Genomic DNA, 23,926 nt, shown 5'->3' on the forward strand with positions numbered 1-23,926 from the left:
ACAAAGAAGCCTCCCTTTATCCAAGAAAGGAAATGGGCACCACAGGAACTTTCCAAAATTCCAGAATACAGCAAAGCCTGTATTTGGGCTACTCTAGGTCAGGAAAGATGGGGAACAAGGATATATTTTTTTTCTTTTTTTGCAACAAACAGCAGGAAAATGCAATAAATATGTAACACAGGCTAACGCACTTGAGTGTGTAGCCTCAACAGGTAAATGCAACAAACAGGGCAAACTTTAAAAGTGCAGGTGCAAAAACAACTTTAAACAGTTTAAAACAGTTCAAGAAGCAGAAATACTTGCAGTTTAGCTAGATCGGACAGTCGCCCAGGTAGTAGCAGCAAAAAAAAAACACTTATCAGGTTAGCAGTCGCTCTTTTAGCTTCTCTGCTGTTAGCACCACTCTGCAGGACCATGAGGAGCTTGGCTGAGTAGTAACGAGCGCAAAAACCGAGCCAAAGCGGGTTTTATACAGGGGGACTTGAAAGAGCTAAAAATTGGCCCAAAACGGCCAATAGACTACCAGGTAGTAGCAGCAAAAAAAAAAAAAACACTTAGGTTAGCAGTCGCTCTTTTAGCCTCTCTGCTGCTAGCACCACTCTGCAGGACCATGAGGAGCTTGGCTGAGTAGTAACGAGCGCAAAAACCGAGCCAAAGCGGGTTTTATACAGGGGGACTTGAAAGAGCTAGAAATTGGCCCAAAACGGCCAATAGACTACCAGATTCTTGGGCTGGGAACACTCCTTCAGGGATAGATAGGCTGCTCTAAGCTCCCCACTGCCACTGGTGAATAAAGAAGCCTCCCTTTATCCCAGAAAGGAAATGGGCAGCACAGGAACTTTCCAAAAGTCCAGAATACAGCAATGCCTGTATTTGGACTACTCTAGGTCAGGAAAGACGGGAAACCAGGATCATTTTTTTGATTTTTTTTCTTTTTTCTTTTTTGCAGCAAACAGCAGGAAAATGCAATAAATATGTAACACAGGCTAGCGCACTTGAGTGTGTAGCCTCAACAGGTAAATGCAACAAACAGGACAAACTTTAAATTACAAGCGCAAAAGCGCGCTAAAGCTGGCTTTAAAGCAGGGGGTTAGAAAGAGAGAGGAAATTGCCCAAAACGGCTAATAAGCTACAAGTTACTGGGCTGGAACCAGTCCTCAAGGGACAGATAGGCTGCTCAGAGCTCCCCAATCTCACTGGTGAACAAAGAAGCTTCTTCCTATCCAAATAAAGGATATGGGCAACACAGGAACTATGACACAGCCCAGAAATCAGCAATACCTGAAGACTGGACTATTCTATTTTTTTTTTTTTTTTTTTTTTTTTTTTTTTTTTTTAAGTAGCAGAAATTAGGTACAGAAACACAGTAAATGCTTTAATTCAGCTAGCGCACTTAAGTGTGTAGCCTACCAGTTGCCTGTATCATTCTGCAGGACACTACGAGGAGCTGTGCGGAGTTGTATACAATAACAAACTTTTTAAATCACAGATTCGCTAAGAAAAAAAAAACTGTCGTTTTATGCAGAATTAGTTAAGACTGCAAGAAAAGCAGAAAACTGATACTTAATCACTCCAAAGTCACTCTTTTGTCTCTCTGCTGCTGTAGACTCTGCAGAACACCTGGAAGGCACTTGCTGAGCGGAATACAAGCGTAAAAACTGTGCAAATGAGGTTTTTATAGCAGGGAAGTGAAATAGATAGAAATTATCCCAAAGTGGCCAGTAAACTACTGACTTCTGGGCTGAAACCACTCCTCCAGGGACAGATAGGCTGCACAAAGCTCCCCTCTCTCACAGGTGAACAGAGAAACTTCCTTCTATCCAAGTAAGGTAATGGCAACACAGAAACTTGTAACACAGCCCTGGATTCAGCAATAACCTGAAAACTGGACTATACTAGTTCAGAAAGGCGAGAAAGAAGTATGTGTATGTATATATATATATATATATATATATATATATATATATATATATATATATATATATATATATATATATATAGATATATATATTATTTTTATTATTATTTTTTTTTCCAGAAAATAGAGCAGATAAAATCAAAACAGCACTTTACCCAATTGACCAGTTAAAAAGCTTAAAACTGAGCTCTGTTCCAGCAGTCTTCAATCAGACAAGTTCTAACTGCACAGTCCTGCCACTAGGGTACAGAGAAACCTTCTCCAAAAAAGACTGTCTGGGTCAGTGCACAATTCATACAAACAAAGCTAGATCCAGCCGGCCTGAATCTAGTCTGTGCTAAAGCAAACAAGGCGTACCGATTTCAGAAAGAAACGGTTCAAGTAAGCATGCGCAATAAGCCTTTAACCAGAAATTCCCAGCTCAGAAGGGCAGAATCTAGCCCTCTTCTTAATGTAAAATAACTGACCTGAAGCCCAAGTCCTTAACCTAGAACTAATACACTTTTAGAATAACAGACACTGAGCCTTCAATCTGCAGTTCCCAACTTAGAAGGATGTACGCTACCTGTCCTGCCACAACAGTGCAGACCACAAACCTTCCTAATGTAAAACAGCTGGTTTGAAGCCCAAGTGCTTAATCCAAGGGCCTTAGAATAACAGTTACAATTTAATCAGGCTACTAACAAGCAGTAATAAAGGCAGCAGAATAAATTTGAGTACTTTTAAAAGAGGAAAAAGCAAAATAAGGTAATAAAGTAGGAAGAAACACAAATACAGTAAGGCAGTTTAAGTGCAAAAAAATTTTTTTTTTTTTTTTTTTGAGATGGAGGAAACGGAGCAGATTAAGATACTATAGGGGAATGCCCTTCCCAAATGCTCTCTCTGTACACTGCAGAGGAGATGGGACTGGAAAGAGTATCCAAAATCAAAATATGATCTCACTGTACTCAGTTGAGTGAGCGAATGAGATGGGTCCAGGAAAGTGTGCAAAAAGAGATTTACAGCAGTGGCGGGCAATTCCAAAGCCACCAAGATTAACACCACAACAAGAAACAGGGAGTGTGGGTGGAGAACTACTGCAGAGATTCAGAGACGCACACAATATTTACTGAATCCAAGACGCACAATATTTACTCACTCAAATCTTAAATAAGTGCAGAAAATATACTTAAATCAGCTTATGTCCAGTTGATATATGCAGACAAGTCTCAGTAGCCAGCAACTCGATTTAAAATGATTACTAGAAATGTAACCAACACAGATTTTAATGTTAGCAGAAACCCCCAAGCTAATTAACACTAACAAAGGAATTTCAAAGCAGTCTAACAACTTTCAGTGAGCTCAAATGGCTAACTGCAGAGATTCAGAGACAACGCACAATATTTACTGAATCCAAGATGCACAATATTTGTAGATAATCATAGATACGTTTCAAAATATTTTTAAAATATTCATTATCAATGTTAACATATGTATTAGTATTTTGTAGCATCTCAAGCATGGCTTTATCATAATCACTCGTATTAAGTAACACTGTCCCCACACCCTTATCCGCTGGTTTGATGGATAAATCAATATTCTTCTGAAGAAAAAACAAAGATGATTGTTCTACATTTAAATTAAAATACAAGCATCTGCGTGTTTGAGTGGAGAAATATTCATAGAAATCCCTTTCACACATCTTAAAACATTCTATACATGCCGGTGAACTGGGAATAAAAGTGCTTTTGCATTTTAGCCTATTAATACTATTCGAGACAGCCTGATCATCTTTGAACATCAATTTTAGTGCTATAGAGCACCCAAACATTCTTAAATCAGTTAGCAATTCGCTCAAGTCACTACCTTGAGGTGGAATAAAGGATAACTCTTTATTCAATAATAATATGTCCGCAGGAGTCAACTCATAGCTCGAAAAATTGAAGGCTAAGCAGGTCAGTTCCTTGTCCAGCATCTGGTTTCCGAATTCCCGCCTGAGAATTTCCTTTACCGACGTCCTCCTTAATTTATAACTGAGAGCAATCACTTTATAGCCAAAATAAAGCAATTAAAGAGATGCAAGTACAACGGGATGTCCTTCAAGGATGCATCTGCAGTCCTTACATATGGGTTGTCCTGCCTCAGGCAGCCCTTCGGTCGGCCGGATTCCAAAGTCTGGGTCCGGCGTCGGCTGATGTCACCCTTTCCCCGACGTCAGAGCGGCTGGGGTATAAAAGCGTCAGCCGACGCCATCTTCCTCAGTCTTTCTTGCCGCGTGGTGCCCGAAGCAGAAGCAGTTCGCAAGTGCCGGTCGGCCAGCTCCTGTAACTTCAGCTACCGAAGACTTCAAAAGCTAAGTACCCCGTTGGGGACTCTTTCTTGCCTCAGCCGATGTCAGATCAAACGCTTAAAGTTAATAATGCTTAACTTGTGGGAAACAAATACCTCATAAGGATTTCCATTCTTACTGCCTCCCCTGCCTAGGCCCAGACCACAACGTCTTGGCCTGTACTGCCTGTGCCTCCTTCAGTCGATGCACTCTTAGGCGTCGGGCGGAGTTTGCAGAGGAATTTTTTGGGGCTAGTTACTGTTATAATATGCCGTCGGAGACTCCGACTTCTCATTTAACCAAAAAACGGAAGGACAAGGACCGACACACGCGGACCATGGTTTCGGCTGAAACCACGCCTAGGCCTACTGTCTAGCCTAGTGCCTAGTGTCTCGGTCTCGGCTGAAACAGAGTCCTTGGTACTTCCGACCGTGGAAACCGCTCAACCGACAACCTCGGCCCTGGAGGCCTCTTCTGAGTCTGTTATAGAATTTCCCTCGGAAACCGGTGTTCAGGAAGCATCTGACACCATTCCCTTAGACAAAACTATGCTAGCACGTGGAGCAGCCACGCCTCCTGCATCCATGTCCATAAAAGCATTCACTAGGGCTAAAGCTGCTAAACAGCCAAAATCTCTGCCTCCCAAGGTTATTCCTCAGGGATCCACTACAGGCTCACAGATTTTAAGTTTAGCTGAGGACCTTATTTCCTTAATTAGGGGCTCTCAGCCTCATCCGGACAGGGGCTCTCAACCTCCTCTAGACAAAAGGCCCAGGGTTGAGCCCACTGATCCCCAGTCCTCTGATGAGGCCTCAGATGGCTCTGCTCTTTCAGACTGCCAGGAGGAGGCATTTACGGCCTACGAGGATTCTGATGCAGAGGAATCTATTCCCTCTGCCTCCTCTCCTGAAGAGCTGTCCTTTGGGGAGACCCTTCACTCCATGAGAGAGCATTTCCAATGGCAGGGCCAGGAATTCTCCGATTCCAGGAAGAAATTATGGACCTTTTTACATTTACCTCAACATAGACCTTTGGCTATTCCTCCTGTTTTAAATGTTATTGATGATGTGTATTCCGAGTCTAGCATTACCCCTGACTCCCTTCCTCCGGCTCCTGTCAAACCCGATAGGTACTACAGGGTCCCGAACTCGCATCATTTCCTTTACAAGGCCCACTCTGCTGACCCAGAAACTATTTCCCAGGGCCCTAAAGGGGTTGCAACTGCCACGACTAAAAATCCACTCCCCTCTGAAAGGGAGTCCAGGGCTTTAGAGAGATGGGGTAAAAAAGTGTATACTTCTGCTACTCTTTCTATGAGGGCATTAAATTATCAATTTCATATGATACAGTACCAAGAGTATTTGTTAGATGAATTGCATAAGAAACTGTCTTCACCTGAACCCCTAGATCGCAAATCACTTCAGGATCTGGTACATAACTCCCAGCAGGTTAGCAGCTATTTCTTACAGTGTGGTTATGATGCATTGGAAGCTTCATGTAGGTCAGCTATGACAGGTGCAGTCATACATAGGCATGCTTGGCTGAAGGAACAATCTCTGCCAGACCATGTTAAAGCTAAGCTTCTGGATGCTCCACTGGAAAAGCAAAAGGTATTTGGCTCCACTGCTCAGGAGGTCTTAAAGAAATTTGAGGAAAAGGCTAAATCTGTACAAACAGTCAAAGATTTTCTACAAGTCCAACCACCAAGATTCAGCAGAAATTGGCCTACCAAGAATTGGTCCTTTCCGGACACAGAAAGATTTCAGAGAGGCAAGAACAGGCGTGCCAGAGGTAGAGGGCAAGCTAGAGGCTCCTACAGAGGACGTCAATGGCAGCCTCCCAACCAGAGAGGTAGTGCAGGACCTGCAACTGCTGCACAAGGACAGACTCAATGACTTTGCTTTGACTCCGCCAACCAGGGCTCAATTAGAAACACCTTTGGGTGGAAAGCTTTCCTTATTCTCAGAAAATTGGCACAGTATTACAAGAGACAAATGGACATTGCAAATAATAGACAAAGGATACAGGTTCCATTTTCACACATTACCAAAAAGAAAAGGCATGCCAGATTTGCCACCAAATCAAAGGGCAGAGGCTTTGAAACAAATCTCCAACTTAATGCAAATGAAAGCTATAGAAAAGGTTCCTCTTTCAGAACAAGGCCAAGGATTTTACTCCAAACTATTCCTTGTTCCAAGAAAAGAAAATCAATGGAGGCCTATTCTCGACTTGTCCGCACTGAATACTTATCTCATTGTGCCAAAATTCAAAATGCTGACTCTACAGCAACTCCTTCCCATGCTGGGCGAGGGGTCTTGGCTGGTGACTCTAGACCTCAAGGAGGCATACCTGCATGTCCCTATCAGACAAAGTTGCAGAAGACACCTCAGATTTCTTGCAGGTTCAGAGCATTATAAATGCTCAGCATTGCCCTTTGGCTTGTCTACTTCGCCCAGAGTATTCACGAAATGCCTGGCATCAGTAATTGCACACTGCAGACTTCAGGGGATTCAAATATACCCATATCTGGACGACTGCCTTATACAAGCGGACAGCCAACAAACTTTGGTAAAGTACTTGAATTATGCCATCCGCCTACTGCAGGCCTTGGGATATACAGACAACATTCACAAATCAAGACTTGTTCCATCCCAAAGAATAACTTTTCTGGGTGCGGATCTAGACACAACCACCCAAATGGCTTCTCTCACAGAAGAAAAACAAAGGCAATTACCGGATTACTTCAAGAATCTGACAAGACAAACTCAGCTGACTGCAAGGAAAATCCTGCAGGCCCTGGGTTACATGGCATCTTGCATTCTTCTGATTCCACAAGCAAGGCTGCATATGAGGAAACTACAATGGTACCTAAGGAGTTTATGGACTCAGCACAGTCACAGCTTAGAAACTTTGATCCCACTCATTCCATGCCTCCAAAAGGAATTCCTGTGGTGGGCTCAAGCAAGCCAGTCAAACAGGGGTCTGCCCTTCAGCAAACCAATAGCCAGCCAAACCATTACAACGGACGCTTCAGACCACGGTTGTGGAGCACACATGGAGGGCAGATGTATTCAAGGACTTTGGTCACAAAAGGAGCTACGCATGCACATAAACCAAAAGGAAATGCTGGCAGTGATACATGCAATCAAGGCCTTCAAACCCTTTCTGCATCAAGGCCACCTGCTAATAAGGACAGACAACACCACAGTTATGTGGTACATAAACAAGCAAGAAGGCACCCATTCCTACACTCTTTGCAGACTGGCAATGAATCTATGGGAGCTTTCCTTGAAACTCAATATAGAGCTGCAATCCCAGCTTGTGCCAGGAAAAGACAATATACTGGTGGACAGCTTAAGCAGAAATATCATGGATGCACACGAATGGATGCTGCACCCAGACATCTTCCTACAGATAACACAATCATGGGGAAGGCCAGACATAGATCTTTTTGCCTCCCCCCACAATCATCACCTGAAGAAATTCTGCTCAAGGACATACCACCCACAAGCATGGAAAGTGGATGCCCTATCTTTCAGCTGGAGAACTCTAACAGTGTATGCATTTCCACCTCTTCCATTAATGACCAAGGTCTTACTGAAGATCAGGACAGAGCAGCCAAAAGTGATTCTGATAGCTCCGGACTGGCCAAGACAGCACTGGTACCCACTGTTAAAGAGCATGTCACACACGAAACCATGGCCTCTTCCTCAATGGCCACTTCTCCTGACACAGCACAATTACAAAACTCTGCATTCCAACCTGAAAACCTTGCAACTAACAGTCTGGAAAATACCTTGACTCCTCCTCAGGATAAGCTATCCAAGAGAGTGAAGGATATCATCATGGAAGCTCAGGGCCTTCCACAAGAAAGGCATATTCAGCAAAATGGAAAAGATTTCACACTTGGAGCACCACAAAGGGCCTAGATGCAACAGTGATGAACATGGCACATATCCTGGAATACTTGGCAGAAATGCTCCATAATGGCCTGTCTTACTCTTCCATTAAAATTCATGCTTCAGCAATTTCAGCAGAGTACAATACTGACCCACCTGTCTTTTCTCATCCTCTCCTAAGACAGTTTCTAAGAGGAATTAAAAACATCAATCCTCCAAGGAAACCTCCAGTGCCTACTTGGGGCCTTAACTTCATGTTGGAAAAACTAACTCTGCCTCCCTTTGAACCAGCAGCATCTGCAGAACTACAGTTCCTGTCTTGGAAAACCGCCTTCCTTCTGGCCATAACCTCAGCAAGAAGAGTATCTGAGTTACAGGCCCTCATGGCAGTACAGCCATTTCTTATTTTTCATCAGGACAGAGTCTCATTGAGAACCAATCCTTCATTTATGCCAAAGGTGTGGTATCCAGGGTCTCATTAAACCAAGCTATTCACCTGCCTACCTTCTTTCCAAATCCACAAAACAAAGGGGAGAAACTAATGCACACCCTGGACATACACAGACAGTTGCGCTACTACTTGGACAGAACTAAAAGCTACAGAAAAACTGATCAGCTGTTGGTGGCATGTGCTGCTGGTGCACAAGGAAAAGCAATTTCCAAACAGACAATTTCAAAATGGATAGGGAATTGCATACGTTTTTGTTATTCCTTTCATGGAAAAACTGTGCCAGCTAACATTAGACCTCATTCCACCAGAGCCGCAGCCACCTCACAGCCTTCTTAAGAGGGGTGGCTACCAAGTACATTTTAGAAGCTGCTACATGGAGCTCCGTGCATACATTTTCCAAGCATTACAATTTACCTTTATATTCCAGATCCAGAGCAGGCTTTGCTACGGCAGTCCTGCAGGGCATTTTAGCTACACCATCCTTTACATAGATCCTCCACCCCCCGTTTGGCTATGGTATTCTACCCATATGTGATGACTGCAGATGCATCCTTGAAGGACATAGTACAGTTTTGTACATACCATAAATGTAGATGTCCGATAGGTATGCATTTGCAGTCAGGTTTTCCCTCCCTCCTTCTCCTCATGGTATTTATTGGGTACTTTCCCCTCTCATAGCTAGCTGGGGTTATCTATTATGGTGTATTTGTTTTATATATAGATATATATGTATATATATATATATATATATATATATATATATATATATTTATATGCATATATATTTCTGTACATGTTTGGAATTTATTGCATTTCTCCAAATTTAGCCTTCCTTTGAGGGCACCTGGCATCTGGGGCAAGAAACACTGAGGAAGATGGCGTTGGCTGACGCTTTTATACCCCAGGCGCTCTGACGTCGGGGAGAGGGCAACATCAGCTGACGCCGGAGCCAGACTTTGGAATCCAGCAGACCGAAGGGCTGCCTGAGGCAGGACAACCCATATGTGATGACTGCAGATGCATACCTATCGGACGTCTACATTTATGGTAGGTACAAAACTGTACTTTTTTTCCATCTTGGACACTGGGGGGTGGGGGGTGGGTTCCTGAGAGTAGGGCTAGAAAGGAAGAAAGTGAATCTTAAGTGTGGACCCATCTGAGCCTTCTGGGCTTAATGGAAGTCACAGGCACCATTGTACTTTTCATTTGAAAATCCATGTATTACATTAGATGCTGAGAGGTCACTGGCTGCAGAGTGAACTGGGGTTTGAGGGTAGTAGACATGTCCACCAGTGTTCCTGTGAATCTTTCCTCTTTGTAGCAGAATTAATCACAGGTTCTTCTAATGGCTGTTTCATAGTAGGATGAAGAGACTGAATTGGCATCTTCATGGTTCAAGGTAGGTAGACTGTGGCCAGTCCAGGAGATGGAGGTCTGCACACACCATCTGGAACTACAAACACTACTTATTGGCCTGAAATTTCTGGATGGAGTCTCCAAAACCAGAGCCCTTCTTGCCCCTGTCTGACCAGCCAGGCTGTGGTGTGGTATGCCGATAGGCACAATTACGTGTGCTTGCATGTTCCTTTGTAGCAAGGTGATGCAGACATTTGGTCATGGATAGTGGCATCACCTCTAAAGTTAGCATATATGGACAGCTGAATGTGCTGTCAGATTCCCTGTGCTGCAGTTCCAGCCTTCTTTTAAAACTATTTCTTGGATGTCTTCACTGGTCAGTGCCTTCTAGGTGTAGGGCACCTCAGAAACTGACCTGTTCACCACACTGGAAAATGCTATCCTTCCCTGTCTTTTGCTGATTTCAGGAGTAGAAAGGGAAGTTTAATGTGAGTGCAATTTCTCCCTCTTAACAGGAAAGATTCACCTGTGGCTTCCTGCTGTTGAGTCTACATATAATTGCAGAATTCAGATAAGAAAGACCAAAGCTTGTCTTCTTTGTTCCCTGGTTGTCAAGGCAGATGTAGCTTACTCTAGGGGAGTGCAGGATCTGATTGTTCCTGCCTTGTCTGGTTTGTGATTGCATGAATTGTGCCTGCTACAAGCATGTACTCCTGAGTATAGAAGGAAGATATTTCAGAAATGTGTTCAGCTGAAGTCAGAAGAGCAAATAACCAACCCACTGCTGATATGGTGATGATTTCTCTGTGGGTTACATTGTTTTTGTATAATAATATTTAATTTTTTACAGCAAATTCTAAAGTTTTTTTCTTTGCTCAGGAAATATCCTTGGTGTCATTCGGGATCATCAGAAACTTGTGAATACTTTCAGGTTGATGCGCCGAGCAGGTTACATCAATGAATTTGTTTCCATCTCCACAAACCTTACAGACCGTTGTGTATATATCTCCTCAGATGGGGGAAGACTTTGCAGGTAAATGCCATGGCAATGTTGTACAGCTATGAAGGAAAACATGTATACTGATAAAATAATGGCAGTGTGAGCAGCATCACAAAAGTAATTTAAAAATGTCTGTTTAGGCCTGTTATGTTGGCCTGTAATCTGAGTTATCACCTGGGTATAGAAACAGTGTAAATTACTTGAGAGATCCTTGTTGCCCCTACTATACTGAATCAGCTGTTAGTTTATGGTTTCTGCTGACATCACTACATCTTTTAGAATTATTCAAGTTGTAGTACATTATTTACAAAGTATAGTTCTGACTGTACCTGCATTGCTTATATGAGCCAAAACACCTACCCAGAAATGTATTTTGCAGATGTGACCGTCTTGCCTTTGTATGTGAGTGCAATACATGGAGTTTTCTGTTTTTAACCAAGTATGATTAAGGTCATTTCTTTCAACTGAGACAGAGGATAGTGATACTTCAGTATTCCGTCATTTGAACTGTTTTTGTCCAGATTCCATAGAAGTAAGCAATAACAGTCTTAGTAGCTTTGTTTTCAGTATTTGTTTTCCTTAAGCTGCTCTTTACTAAGCAAGTGTCAGTTCTGAAATTGGGATGATCATATCTAGTTGAAAAAAACGTATTAATGGAAAATGCTGCTCACCTTTTAGCTTTGAGTGTTAAAGGACCCACCAAGTAAGCTTATGGGTCATAAAAATGATTGCAATTGTGGTAGATATTGTACAACTCTGACCTTCTCATGTTAATTTACATAGAAATATAGGTAATGGTGGATTGAAAACTGCATGACCCACTTTGTCCTTTATGGTGTATTCTCTTAGCAGTACCAAGTAGAGTTTTGAATCCATGTGCTACTGTTTATGTAGGTCACTGTTTGGTTCATAACACTGGAAATTTCTGTTCTAAGTCGAAGCCACCATGTAGCCTGACTTTCAGAGCTGAGCTCTTCCATCATGTCCGGGATGATGTTACCTTACATTGGAAGTCTTCACATAACTGGTGTTATAGGTGGAATCTGCCCATGCCATAATTTATTCTTCCATCCTGTGTTCATGGTTGCATCCATGAAGGTGAATAGTGCATGGGAACCGTGGAAAAGCTAATGTGTGCCTGCAGATGTTAGATGCCTCACAAAGGTTACTGTGACCAAAACATAGTCTGATTAGGTCTAGAGCATGCCATTACTTATTGTCAGGTTTGTCAAGGCTTTCATCCAGAGATTTAGAAAGAGAAGGCAGGAGGCTGTCTAGGCATGCATAACCAAAGAGACCTGCAGCTTTGTCAATCCACCACATATGCAGGGTTGCTACAATTTGACATGGACTCCTCTTAAAGAGAAGCAAGTCCCAATGGAGAAATAAAAGCAACTCCCAAGAACTGTGTAGTTAACATGAAACACTTAGGCTGGAGGGCATCAGCTCCAAGGAGACACTCAAACAGCCCTCTGTTCTAATGTGTTCTAAAGTTTGTCTCTGGAAATGCCCCTTGAAAGGCCACCACGTCCCACCATACTTGGTAGCCCATGCCAGACCTTGTCTGGGAGCCTATTCCTAAACACTGCTTAACTGTAAAAGAAAGCATAAGCAGATTCCCCATAGTTATTGCTGAAGAGAATGTCTGTGCCCATATGAAGTCCGAATCCATGGACATCATCCCTTGTTTTCTCAAATCTACAACTACTGGCCACGTGTCTGAGACTTGGCACTTCAGACCCAACTTTCAGCCTCCGTCAGGTCTAAACATCTTAGTCTTTGTGGGTCAGTTGTCCTGGCCAGCTTCCTTTAAAAGATTGGGCTAAATTGTCTCCGGGTTTTCTTCAGTTTTAAGTAGCCTGCAACCTGATTGAGAAAAGTCTTTGAGCCAGGAGTCCATTTACCAAAAAAGGAAGATGGAAGCCTTCCATGGGAGAGAGACTGATTACTCTGACTCTGAAGAGGAACTGGGTCATAGATGTCAACCTTCCTTCCTTCATTCCTGTGACATAGTGAAGACAGTCTGACCTCTGATTCACCTGAGTAGACTTGCCATTTAGGATGTTCTTGCAATGAAGGGACATTTGCATTTTCTCAGTAGCGATACTTCCTAAATTAGTATATGTTCTTTCAGTCCTAGAAGACCTTTTCCAATGTACTTAAATATACTTCCTAGAATAAGACTCACAATCCACTGCCCTTTGAAAAACCTTAACTATTTTTTATAGTTTGCAGAACCCTCATAAATTTTTATGCAAAACTCCTGTGGCAGACCCAGATGCAGTGTTTCATGTCTCCTCTCACAATGACCAGGAATGCAGTTTGTCTGACAGTTTTAGGAAGAAAAGATGGACCAGACTAAGAAGGAAGATTAGTTTAACACAGAGGCTAAGGGAGGAGTTGCAGTAGCAAAGAATGCAACAGAGACACACTAGCAGCTTCTGGTAAACTGACTTTAGATAGCACAAAAAAACTCTCATCAGCTTGCAAGGCAAAAAACAGAAAGATAAAGGGAATGTCAGCCACCCTTCATAGGGGATGCCTGTAACAACCTGCTCATCAGCCCACAGGAAATCGAAGGAAGATGGAAGGAGTGCTTCCAGCAGCTTCTGTATGAAGAAAACCCCACAGAAGCTGTTCTGTCCCAGATACAGCTCACAGTGAAAGAAGAGTAGGAGCTCACCACAGAAAAAGTATCAGGGAAAGCAGCAGACTCAGATGAAGTCACAGCAGATATGATCAAGATGTTGGCTGAGATAGGGGAAGAAATGGCTCCTTAGGCTACTCGTAGCAGTGTGAAGAGAAAGGTGTATCCCAGGTGATAAGAGAATAAGAATACTAGTGCTAGTGTACAAGAACAGGGAGTATAAAGAACTTTGTATTTTGAGTGTGTGTTATCTCCTGGAAGGCTGTAGACCCGAGGCACTAGAGAGTGGAGTACTGAGAGTTTTTTCCTTGTGCTGATTAAATTATTTTATTTTACTTCACTGACTATTTGTTGTGGATCTCACAAGAACAGGGATGTTTGATATACTCTGAATGCAGTCAACTTCAACTGACTGCTTGGATGATAAGGTCTTAATTCCGTTTGGGCACCTGTATAGTAAGGACATGCAGCAGGTATTAAGAGAGAAAAGAAAGCCTGCTACTAAAATTTTATTAGCAAATGTAAAAGGTTTTCTAGTTGGACCCAGCAATATAGCTGGCACCTGTCCTGGTCAGGGCTAGTGTTTCTTTGTTTTTACAGTGTTTGTGAGCTTACTATCCTAAGATCATTCTTATTTTCTCCATCAAGGTTCATTTATTGGCCATTTCAGCATTTTTAAAAGGAGTTTTGTATAACAGGCCAAGAAAACCTGTGGTCCGCTCCTTGGGATATTAATTTTGTGTTAAACTAACACTTGCTTCGTGTGAACCAGATAATCTGGCTAACTTGAGGTTCTTAATATGGAAAACAGTATTACTGATTGCTCTGTCCTTTGCAAACAAGATATTTGAGTTGCAATCTGCTGTGGTGTTTCAACAATATCCGATTTTCCATAGAGACTGGTTTTCTTTGAGAATTAATCCTTTTATGCCTAAAGTGGTATCAGAGTTTACTTTAAGCCAAACTGTCCATCTCCCCATTTTCTTTACTTAACCTAAAAATGAAGGAAAAATGATGCACTATTTCTTGAATGTACTCTGGCACTATCTTGACAGAACAAAGTTTTTCAGATCCTTGAATCAATTATTCTTTTCTTGTGAAGGTAAGAAGGAGCAACCTCTGTCAAAATAAACTATCTCCAAATGGATGCTTATGACTATTATCTTTTGTTACACTTAGTGAAACAAAAACTGTTCCAGGTAGGGTCAAGGTGCATTCTCAGGGCCTTTACTTCATCTGTGGCTTTTTGGAAAGGATTGGATTCTTTAAGTGTTCTAGAAGCAGCAACTTGGTCCTGTGTACATAGCTTTACAAAGCAGTACAAGCTTGATCCCTTCTCTAGGTCTGTATCAGGCTTTTCTGGGCTTATTTTCCAGGGGCTTCTGGACATTTCTCCTTCCATCTCCCAAGTGTAATAAACTAGGGTCAACTACCCATATAGCTAAGGCTGCTGCAGGAGTGGTCAATATGATGACGACAGTGCATTTGTGTAAGTTAACTTGCGTTAATATTAGATATTCTAATAATCACTACTGCAGTAGCCACTCCTTCCCTCTATCCCCCCTTATTTTTTGGTGTGTTTATGCTAGTGTGTGAAAACATATTTTTGTTGCTAGCATTGTACTTTCAGGACCCAGCGTCCCTCTCCGTTGTCATGAAGGCTGTGAATGACTTGGCACCCAAAAATGCCTTTTTAATCAGCTCTGCTCAATCTGATGATTTGGGTACTTGGGAAGTGCCCTGTAGCTTTGGAAATTGGCCGGCTATTATATCCTTGTCGGGATATAACCCTATAGCTAAGGCCACTGCAGCAGTGATCATTCCAACATCTACTGTTATGGTAAGTTTACTTTCACTACTGTACTTTATTGTGTTTTGGTGGTAAAATTATGTAAATTATGTTCAGGCACCTGCTACCGAAGTCTCACCTTCCATACCAAAGACGTTGATATACTAAAGAAATCTACCGTTTTGCTGTATTTTACCATCTAGATCCTCAGGTACATCTTCACTATTGCAAATCAGTTTCCTGTACCCACCCATAAGGAATAATCCCAGAAGATAGCTCATTTCTCCCCAAAACTCTCCCAAGCTCCATGATAGTAGTTTTAGGTGGAGTATAAATACCTAGCACTATAATCCTGCTCCTCTGCCATTAACCTTTTGTAGCACAAATCTAAAATTACTGTCCTTTTTTTTTTCCTCTGACTATTGGAGCCCCCCTTGGAAGTAGTATTACTTCTCTTTTCCTTTTATCTGAATTCCCACCCTGAAATCCCCTTTTTTGTCACATTTACATTCTTATTGCTATCCAAATGCATCTACTGTAACACTACTATTTGCACCCTACATATCTTACTATAGTTCAGTACTCTTTGCTTTTTGCCTATGTCAGTAAACCAGTTTACATCCAGTATTAATAATGGCAAAGTAGCCATTCTGATAAAAAGCTATAACTCCCACTTACAGTATGCATCACTTCTTTTGACAATATTTTTATCCTGCAGCTTACACACACACACACTTATTGGCATGATGGTCTTATATGAACCCTTGCCACATTTTTCAAAACTTTTTGCTTCAGTAAAAACACATGCACAAAAAAAAAGCTAAATATATTTTCAAGCAGACATTCCCTTTTAACTTGCAGCAAAGACAAAACAATATGCACTTTCCAAAAAGGTCTACCTCTCCAAATATAAGTAGTTCCTCAAATTGACATTGTATCCATATGCCATACCTATTTTAAATTTATGGTTAACCATGCATTTTTACTGCCTGTGGTCCCACGTAGTGCTTTTGGTTATTTTTTCTTTGTTAGGCATCTTTGTTAGAGTTGACTGTTTTTAAAAATTAATTACTTTTCACCTTGTAGCATTCACTCAGAATTCACTATTTAGACCTGTCGGTGATTAATTGGGGGTGGGGTGTTAATTTATGAATACCTTACAAATTGTCTGACATGATTTTAAAATAAAAGTTATCAGTTTGGGTAACATTCAGTTACTGGCTTTTTTATCCGTTTCTTTTTTCACACTGGGAGAACTCTTAGTCAACCTGTTGCTCAGCCTGCAGCTATCTTGAAAATTCCCTCCAGTACTGGCTTGGTCTTTTTGTGGCAGACCTGTTCGCCATCAACCATAACGGTCTTCCCAGGAAGCCTTCCCTGTTGCAAACTTTGTTTCAGGTCACTTGGCTTGGTGGTATTCAGTACTCACCCCTGCTGACCCTGGTGTTATTCTTTTTCACCTACCAAGTGAGTGTTTTTTTTTTTTTATTTAGAAATCAACTAGGACATAGCACTTATCATTGGTGCTGAGGTTTGGTATAATGGATATATTCTTGCTGTGTCTGATGATCTACAAATAAGTGTTCCTTAATTCATTAAGAATGCCCTCCCTCTTTGCCTCAGCACGTAGGCATTTTCTCCAACAAGCTTTGGATGTTGGAACTACTAAGTAGGGCTAATGTATGCTTACATAACACTTTTTAGTACCAAGGGTGCCAAATCAGAAGTGTTAGATTTGAAGTTGTTGTTTTCATTTGATCTTCAACTTAAGGGACTCGGGACATATACTCCAGCATCAGATCCAAAGTCCAAGCTCCTCCCCTACCTATAATGCCCCGCTCTCCCTCCTCCTTTCAAATCTCGTTTGCTGCTTGTTTTGACCAGCAGCGTTTCTCCATTGCTCCAAGCTCCAGTTGTTTTAAGTGTGTTTTTTGGGGGTTTCTTCTCTATTTTCTCTGTCATTAACTAGCCTTGTCTTCTCTAACCCTACCGTGTCCCCTTTGTGCTCGCCGTTGGTGGTTTTTTTTTTTTTCTTAAAAAAAACTTTCCTCTTTCCCTTTCGTTCTTTGTGTGCGTGTGTGTGAGAGTTCGTGTGTGCGCACGCAAGTTGTCTTCTTGGCTATGGCTGAGACCCCTAAACCTGGCTTCAGGAAGTGCGCAGAGTGTTGGGCATAAGCTCCGTCCATCTGATGCCCACACTGTGTATGTTGTCTGCTTGGGTGTCCCTCATTTAGACACCTGTTCGATCTGCGTGGACTTCAACCCCTGTACTTTGAACCACAGGAGTAACCGACTTATTCTGAAGGGGCCTTCTCCCCCCTCCTGCAGAGGCCTCTTCTGCTTCTTCCATTCCAGTTTCATGGACTCAACCTCCTGCCAAGAAATCCAGGGATGGAGAGAAGGCCCGGTTTAAAGAGTGGGATTGGCTGAGGAAGCGGTCTCCACACACCTCGGCCGAACTGCCAGCCAAGTCCCACCTGGATCCGAGCCAGAATTCTCTTGGCTTCGGTCACCTTGCTTTTTCCCAGAGCTGGAGACCTCTTGGGCTTGGCCACCAGTCTCTACTTCCCTCCTGTGCCATTCCTGGCCCGGGTCGGTAGCCTCTTCGATTCGGTCCGCTCGGAGTATGTCGAAGCCGAGGTGAACAGAATGATGCTGAAGTTCCTTCTGGCCTAGATTCAGCAGGGGATCTTCCCTGCTCCATTCTCCATCCATCCACCATGCAGTCCGCTTCTCTCCCTATCACTCCTCCTCCAATCTGACCCATGATTTTGGAGTCCTTGGGTCCGAGGTTCCCGGGGGTCGAGGGGTCGGCACTGATGGTTGCCCTGAGTGGTGTGATTCTGTTTTGGATCTGACTGAAATGGGAGCCACTGTATCTGTGTCAGATCTGAGGGGATGGTGTCAACTTCAAGGCTTTTGGAGTTGTCCTTTCCTCTCAGAGCCTCGGCTCCAGGATGTTCGTTTCCGGCTCTTCCCTCGATGCAGCAGATCCGGCCTCTGCTTTGGCCATTCTGACTTCGGGGATCTACTTGCCTTTGGCGTTCGAGGTTGTGGAGAGGGTTCTCTCTGCTCATTCAAGATCCTTGACACACTTGTCCTTGGAGTTTGTCCTGGATCTGTCTCTTTCTGGGTTGGAGTCTGCCATCCTGCCCCCTCAGCTGTTGCCAGTTTGCCCCCAGGAGTTTCCCATATGGGAATTCCCTGAGGCTTCTGAGTCCTCCCTTGAATCCCGTCAGAAGCGTATGTGTAAGTGGAAGCACCTCTCACCGATGATACCAGCTTGGAGGAATGGGAAGATTCCCCCAATCACCCACGTAAGATGCCTCCTTTGGAGACATCATGGAGATTTTCGTCAACGTGGTGTGTGGTCTAACCTTAGGGCCAACGCCAACCTCGAAGAGTTGGTATTTCTGGAGGCGTTTGGCACAGGACCTTCTACGTCCTGGATGTCCCCATCCCCCCCACGTGGATCCCCTAGTGGATCTCATCTCATCTATGGCATGGAAGGAACCAGGCACAGTTGAGCCCATCCCCAGATGTCTGGACCAAGTGCTTAGCTCCTCTTCTGACAAGCTCCACATGTCCAAGCGGTCCCTGGTCGATGCCATGGTGGTTGCTGCGGCCGCCAGAAAGGAGCTGGTTCAGGAGAGCTCCTCGGTCCACCCTCCAGACAGGGAGTCTCAGGAGATGGATCATTTTGGGAAGCGGACCTACGCGTCTGCCACCTTTGCCTTAAGTGCGCTGAATTATTTGGCACATGTAATCAGACTGCAGAGGGACTTGGTCAAGGAAGGTCACGGAGTCTCCCCCAGGGTCCATGTTGGGCAGAGAAGGTTTTTCTTCCTGCATGGCCACCCTCACTTCTATCTCAAATATGTCCATGAGGCTTCTCTCACACATGCTACTGAGGGTGCCTCCAGGGCTGCGGGAACAGGTGTGGTTGATAGGCGGCATGCCTGGCTCCAACTTTGCACCTTTTCAGAGCCCTTTAAGGGGTCTTTCATGAGCGGTCTGTATGACGGTTCCACCGTTTTGGAAATACTATTCGTGATATGTTAGTCCAGAGCAAGAAGGATGGGAAGACCTTGTCTGCCGGTAGGATCTGCTTCTCTACCCCACAATGATCCTTTTCTAGGAATCTGCATATGGTCAAGAAGATTTGGTTTTGGAAGTCTCAGGGTTCTTCCCAAGACACTCAGGATTTATCTTCACCCAGGGGCAGAGGGGGATACAATAGATGCCGCCCTCGTGGCAGAGGGCGTCTGAAGAACCAAGGGTCTGGGGACATCTTCCCAGACAGACCCTTCCAGCAACCCTGAGGGATTGCCCGACTGCTTGTCTCGACAGTCGGGGGGGGGGACTAATCTCTGGACCCTACAGCCTGGGAGTCGATTACAAATGATCATTGGGTTCTGCTGATCATATCCAGAGGTTACTCGATTCCCTTTCTCCATCTCTGCGTTCCTCCAAGACACCTCTCAGATGTGCCCACCCAGTCAGTGAAAGGAGGCAGCTGTAGAAGTTGTCAAACTGCTCCCACATTAAGTCATCCAGCCCATACCCCTCAGACCAGTGCGGATCAGGCATTTATTCAGGTTCTTTATGGTGCTTAAGAAAACTGGGAGACTTGAGACCCATTCTGGATCTTTCAACCCTGAACCTGTCAGTTGCCAAGGCAAAATACCAGAAATTCACCCTTCAGTCCATTCAGCCCTTCCTGCAGATGAATGACTGGATGTGCTCTGTGGATCCGCAGGACATGTACTACCATATCAAGATGGACAGGAGCTCTCAGACGTTCCTCCGCTTCTGGCTCGGAGCCAGTCATTTTCAGTTCAGAGCACTCCCCTTTGGTCTCACCACCATCCCCCGGGTGTTCACCAAAGGGAATGGCGGTAGTGGCTGCACACATGCAGCTGCAGGGTTTTCAGGTCTATCCCTACCTGGGCAATTGGCTCCTCTCCGCTCTCTCCAGTCATCAGCTGATTCAGGCCAGGGATCATTTCCTTCAGATTGCTCAGTACCTGGGTATTACCATAAAACCCAACAAGTCTCAACTGGCACCAAAGTAGGTACTGGATTTCATAGGCGTTTGGCTAGACAGTACTCAGGGCAAGGTGTTTCTGCCTCCGGATAGACTGTTATTGCTCCACCATCATGTGCTTTACATTCTTTAAGCACAACTTCCCCCAGCAGGCTTAGTTCTTTGGGTGTTGGGGTCCATGGCAGCCACGATCATTCTAGTCCCAACCACACGCCTCCATATGAGGGTTCTGCAGTTGACCTTAGTGGTTCAGTGGTCCTTGCTGGACCTTCCCTTGTCGCATGCGGTTCAACTGTCTCGTGTTTGCAGGGACTCTTTTCTTTGGTGGCTCCAGTCCCTAGACCTCCTTCAGGGTCTGCTGTTTATTTCCTCCCCTGCGATCACAGAGACCACGGACGCTTCCCTGCTTGGAGGGGGGGGGGGCACTGCATGGGAATGACGGTCCAATGGATGTGGTCCTCTCGGAAAACCAATCAGCATGTCAGTGTCCTGGAGATGAGGGCGGTGCTTTTGGCGTTACAAGCTCTCCTTCGACTTTCTTCCTCCGGGGACTGTTGCCATAAAGATGGACAATATGTCAGTAGTCTGGCACATCAACAAACAGGAGAGAACCGGATCTTAGCCCCTTTACCACAAAGCCATGAGTTTGTGGTAGTGGTGGATCTCCACTGGCCATTTTCTGGTGGCAACGCACATTCCGGGCAAGTCCAACATTCTGGCTGACAGGTTCAGCCATTCTATTCTGATGCCTTATGAGTGGTTTCTGAATCCTTCAGTAGCGGACAAGATCTTTTAAAAGTGGGGTCAGCCTTCCTGTGATCTCTTTGCCTGTACTTATTTCGCTCTTAACCCCCCCATCCAGAGGAGTCCTCCAGGGACATTCTAGTTCATGCTTGGCCCTCTGGCCTACTGTATGCGTATTCTATGCTCCTTTTAATTCCCAAGTTCATTCAGAAAGTTTGACAGCTGGGGAGCTCAGTGATCCTCATTGCCCCTGTCTGGCCTCGCCAACTTTGGTTCCCCACTCTGTGGTCTCATGTAATGTGTCCTCCTTGGACTCTAGATCCAATTCCAGATCTGATTACACACCCCTCAAGAGTTCCTTACCTGGACTTAGCCTGAAGCTCACAGCTTGGCTGCTCCAATTCCCACGATAGCAAGGACTCCCAGGCTGTCTTCTCCTGTTACAAAGATCCTGGTAGCGGCACACAAATCTTCTACCAGGAAGGTCTAGTCAAGCAAATGGAAGTGTTTTTCAATCTGGAACTCTCAGCACGACCTAGATCCCTTCACTGCGCCAGTCTCTGCTATTTTGGAGTTTTTGGTGGACATTTTTAATCATGGCATTAGTTTCTCTACGGTTAAGATCCAATTAGCAGTGATTTCCAATTTCCACATAGGCGAGAATTCAGCTTCCTTGGCTTCTTCTAAACTTTGTAAGGCCTTTCTGAAAGGTACCTTTCTTCTTAGGCCTCCGGTTAAGGACCCCACACCCCCCTGGGCTCTTACCCTTGTTCTGCAAGCCTTGGTTTCTTCTCCATTTGAACCAGCTGCCATGGTCAGTGTGCAGTTTTTGTCATGGAAGATGGCTTTTTTGGTGGCATTTACCTCAGCCAAGAGGGTTTCTAAAATTCAGGCCTTAATCTATCAAGCCTCCTTGTCTGGTCCTTCATAAAGACAGGGTATTCCTGCGGACCAATCCATCCTTCCTACCAAAGATGGCATCAGAATCCAGTAGTAACCAGGTCATTAATTTGCCAGTTTTCTTTCCAAATTTCCAAAATAAAGGGGTGTTCAAATTATACTTGCTAGATGTGCACAAGCAGCTGCTTTTTTATTTGCATAGAACAAAACCCTTCTGTAAGTCGGATCAGCTTTTTGCTTACTTGGGGAAACCTGTTTCTAAAGTTACAATTGCTCGATGGATTTCAGAATGCATTTCTTTGGCCTACTGAGCCAAGGGTTTGTCTCCACCAGAACATGTCAGCCACATTCCACCAGATCTGTTTCTACTTCTGCAGCCTTTTGGCCCAGGGTTTGTCTCTATGATATCTGCTCTGTGGTGACCTGGGCATCATTGCATACATTTATTTTCCATTATAAATTGGATCTTCTTTCCAGGAGCAGGGCATCCTTTGGCTCAGCCATGCTCCATAATATCCTTCCATGAGGACCTCCCAGGGTTTTTTGGTAGCTAGGGCCTCTGTCCGTCAGGTTGAAGATCAAATGAAAACAATTTCCGATAAGTAAGTTATGTACTTAACATAATGTTCCATCTGAGTTGTTGCTTTTCATTTATCTTCAACTGTCCATCCCTCCTTCCCCCTGCCTTGTGTGAGCTGTGTAGTGGACCAGACGGAGGACTCATAGTCCCCTCTATCCTGGCTAGCTTTCCTTTTGATGAGCCTTTCGGGGGTTGTGCCAGGTTTATAAGCATGTTGTCTAGGTTGGGATGCTGCTGTTCTGCAACAAACTCGATCTGAAAGGAGGAGGGAGAGTGGGGCATTATGGGTAGGGGAGGAGCTTAGACTTTGGATCCAATGCTGGAGTATGCGCCAGTCGAATATGTGCCGGATCAGAGTCCCTCACGTTGAAGACAAATGAAAAACAGCAACTCAGATGGAGCGTTGTGGTAAGCACATAACTTTTTTTTTTTTTTTTTTATTTGCAGAATGGTGCTCTGTGACAAGGGTAGAATTGCTGGCATGGGCATACTTTTGTACTATTGATGAAACACTATGAAAAGCATAATTATAGGCATGCATCCATCCCAGAGCAAGAAAGCTTCTAGCATTGGTGGAGAGGATTATACTGTACACTAGAGCCCATCAAGGAGAGTCCTTCTCATGGGTCACCTGTTACTAAATACACGTATCTGCTATTTTTCTAAAATTTTGCAAAAGATTTACGAAATACATTCACTGTTTGTTGTATAAAGGTACAGATACAGAGCAACACTGCAAGATGAACATTCACTTTGTCTGCTCCTTGAGCCAGAACGTCTGCATTAAGAACATGTATGTGCAGGGAGACAGTACTTCAGTAAGATCTTCAGAACCAGAAAGAACTTCAGGTAACTTCAGCCATTATGTAGTTGTGATGGTAGGAATGTCAACTACCTGTCTAGGCTGTTTGTTTTGGCAGTAGCTTTCATTTATCTGCCACCCATCCCAGGCATTCTTGAAGGAATTTATCTTCCCAGTCCTTGTACCTGTTGTAATAACTTAGTTCATTTTGCCACTGCTGATGTGAAAAATGCCTTTCTGATGACTGTTTGTTGCACCTTTTAGTTTAGTAGGCATGCCATTTTCTGTGTCTTTCCTCTTGAACTGTTTGCCCCCCTTTTTTTGTCTCTCCTTGGGTACAAATGGCTGTTAGCTCCATTAAGAACTCCTCCTCCTCTCTTCCAGTTACCCTGGTAGCTTTTCATTAGTACCATCCTTTGCAGCCCTGCTCAGCATGGTTCTTCATTGCTGCTGTTACGACATTGAGAATTTTTTTCCTGATGTGA

General features: G+C 43.9%; 1 protein-coding gene across 1 annotated transcript in view; it reads left to right on the plus strand.

Moving 5' to 3' along the window:
• POLR3B (RNA polymerase III subunit B) overlaps positions 1-23,926 on the plus strand; it is a gene marked incomplete in the record, with an annotated part of 1,742,661 nt that overhangs the window by 657,278 nt on the left and 1,061,457 nt on the right. Inside the window, 1 exon segment of the mRNA XM_044088141.1 lies at positions 10,812-10,965. Coding sequence (XP_043944076.1) covers positions 10,812-10,965 — 154 coding nt within the window.

Source organism: Protopterus annectens, chromosome 11.part0 (genome assembly GCF_019279795.1).
Source record: "Protopterus annectens isolate FY-2018-M chromosome 11.part0, PAN1.0, whole genome shotgun sequence".
Lineage (NCBI taxonomy): Eukaryota > Metazoa > Chordata > Ceratodontiformes > Protopteridae > Protopterus > Protopterus annectens.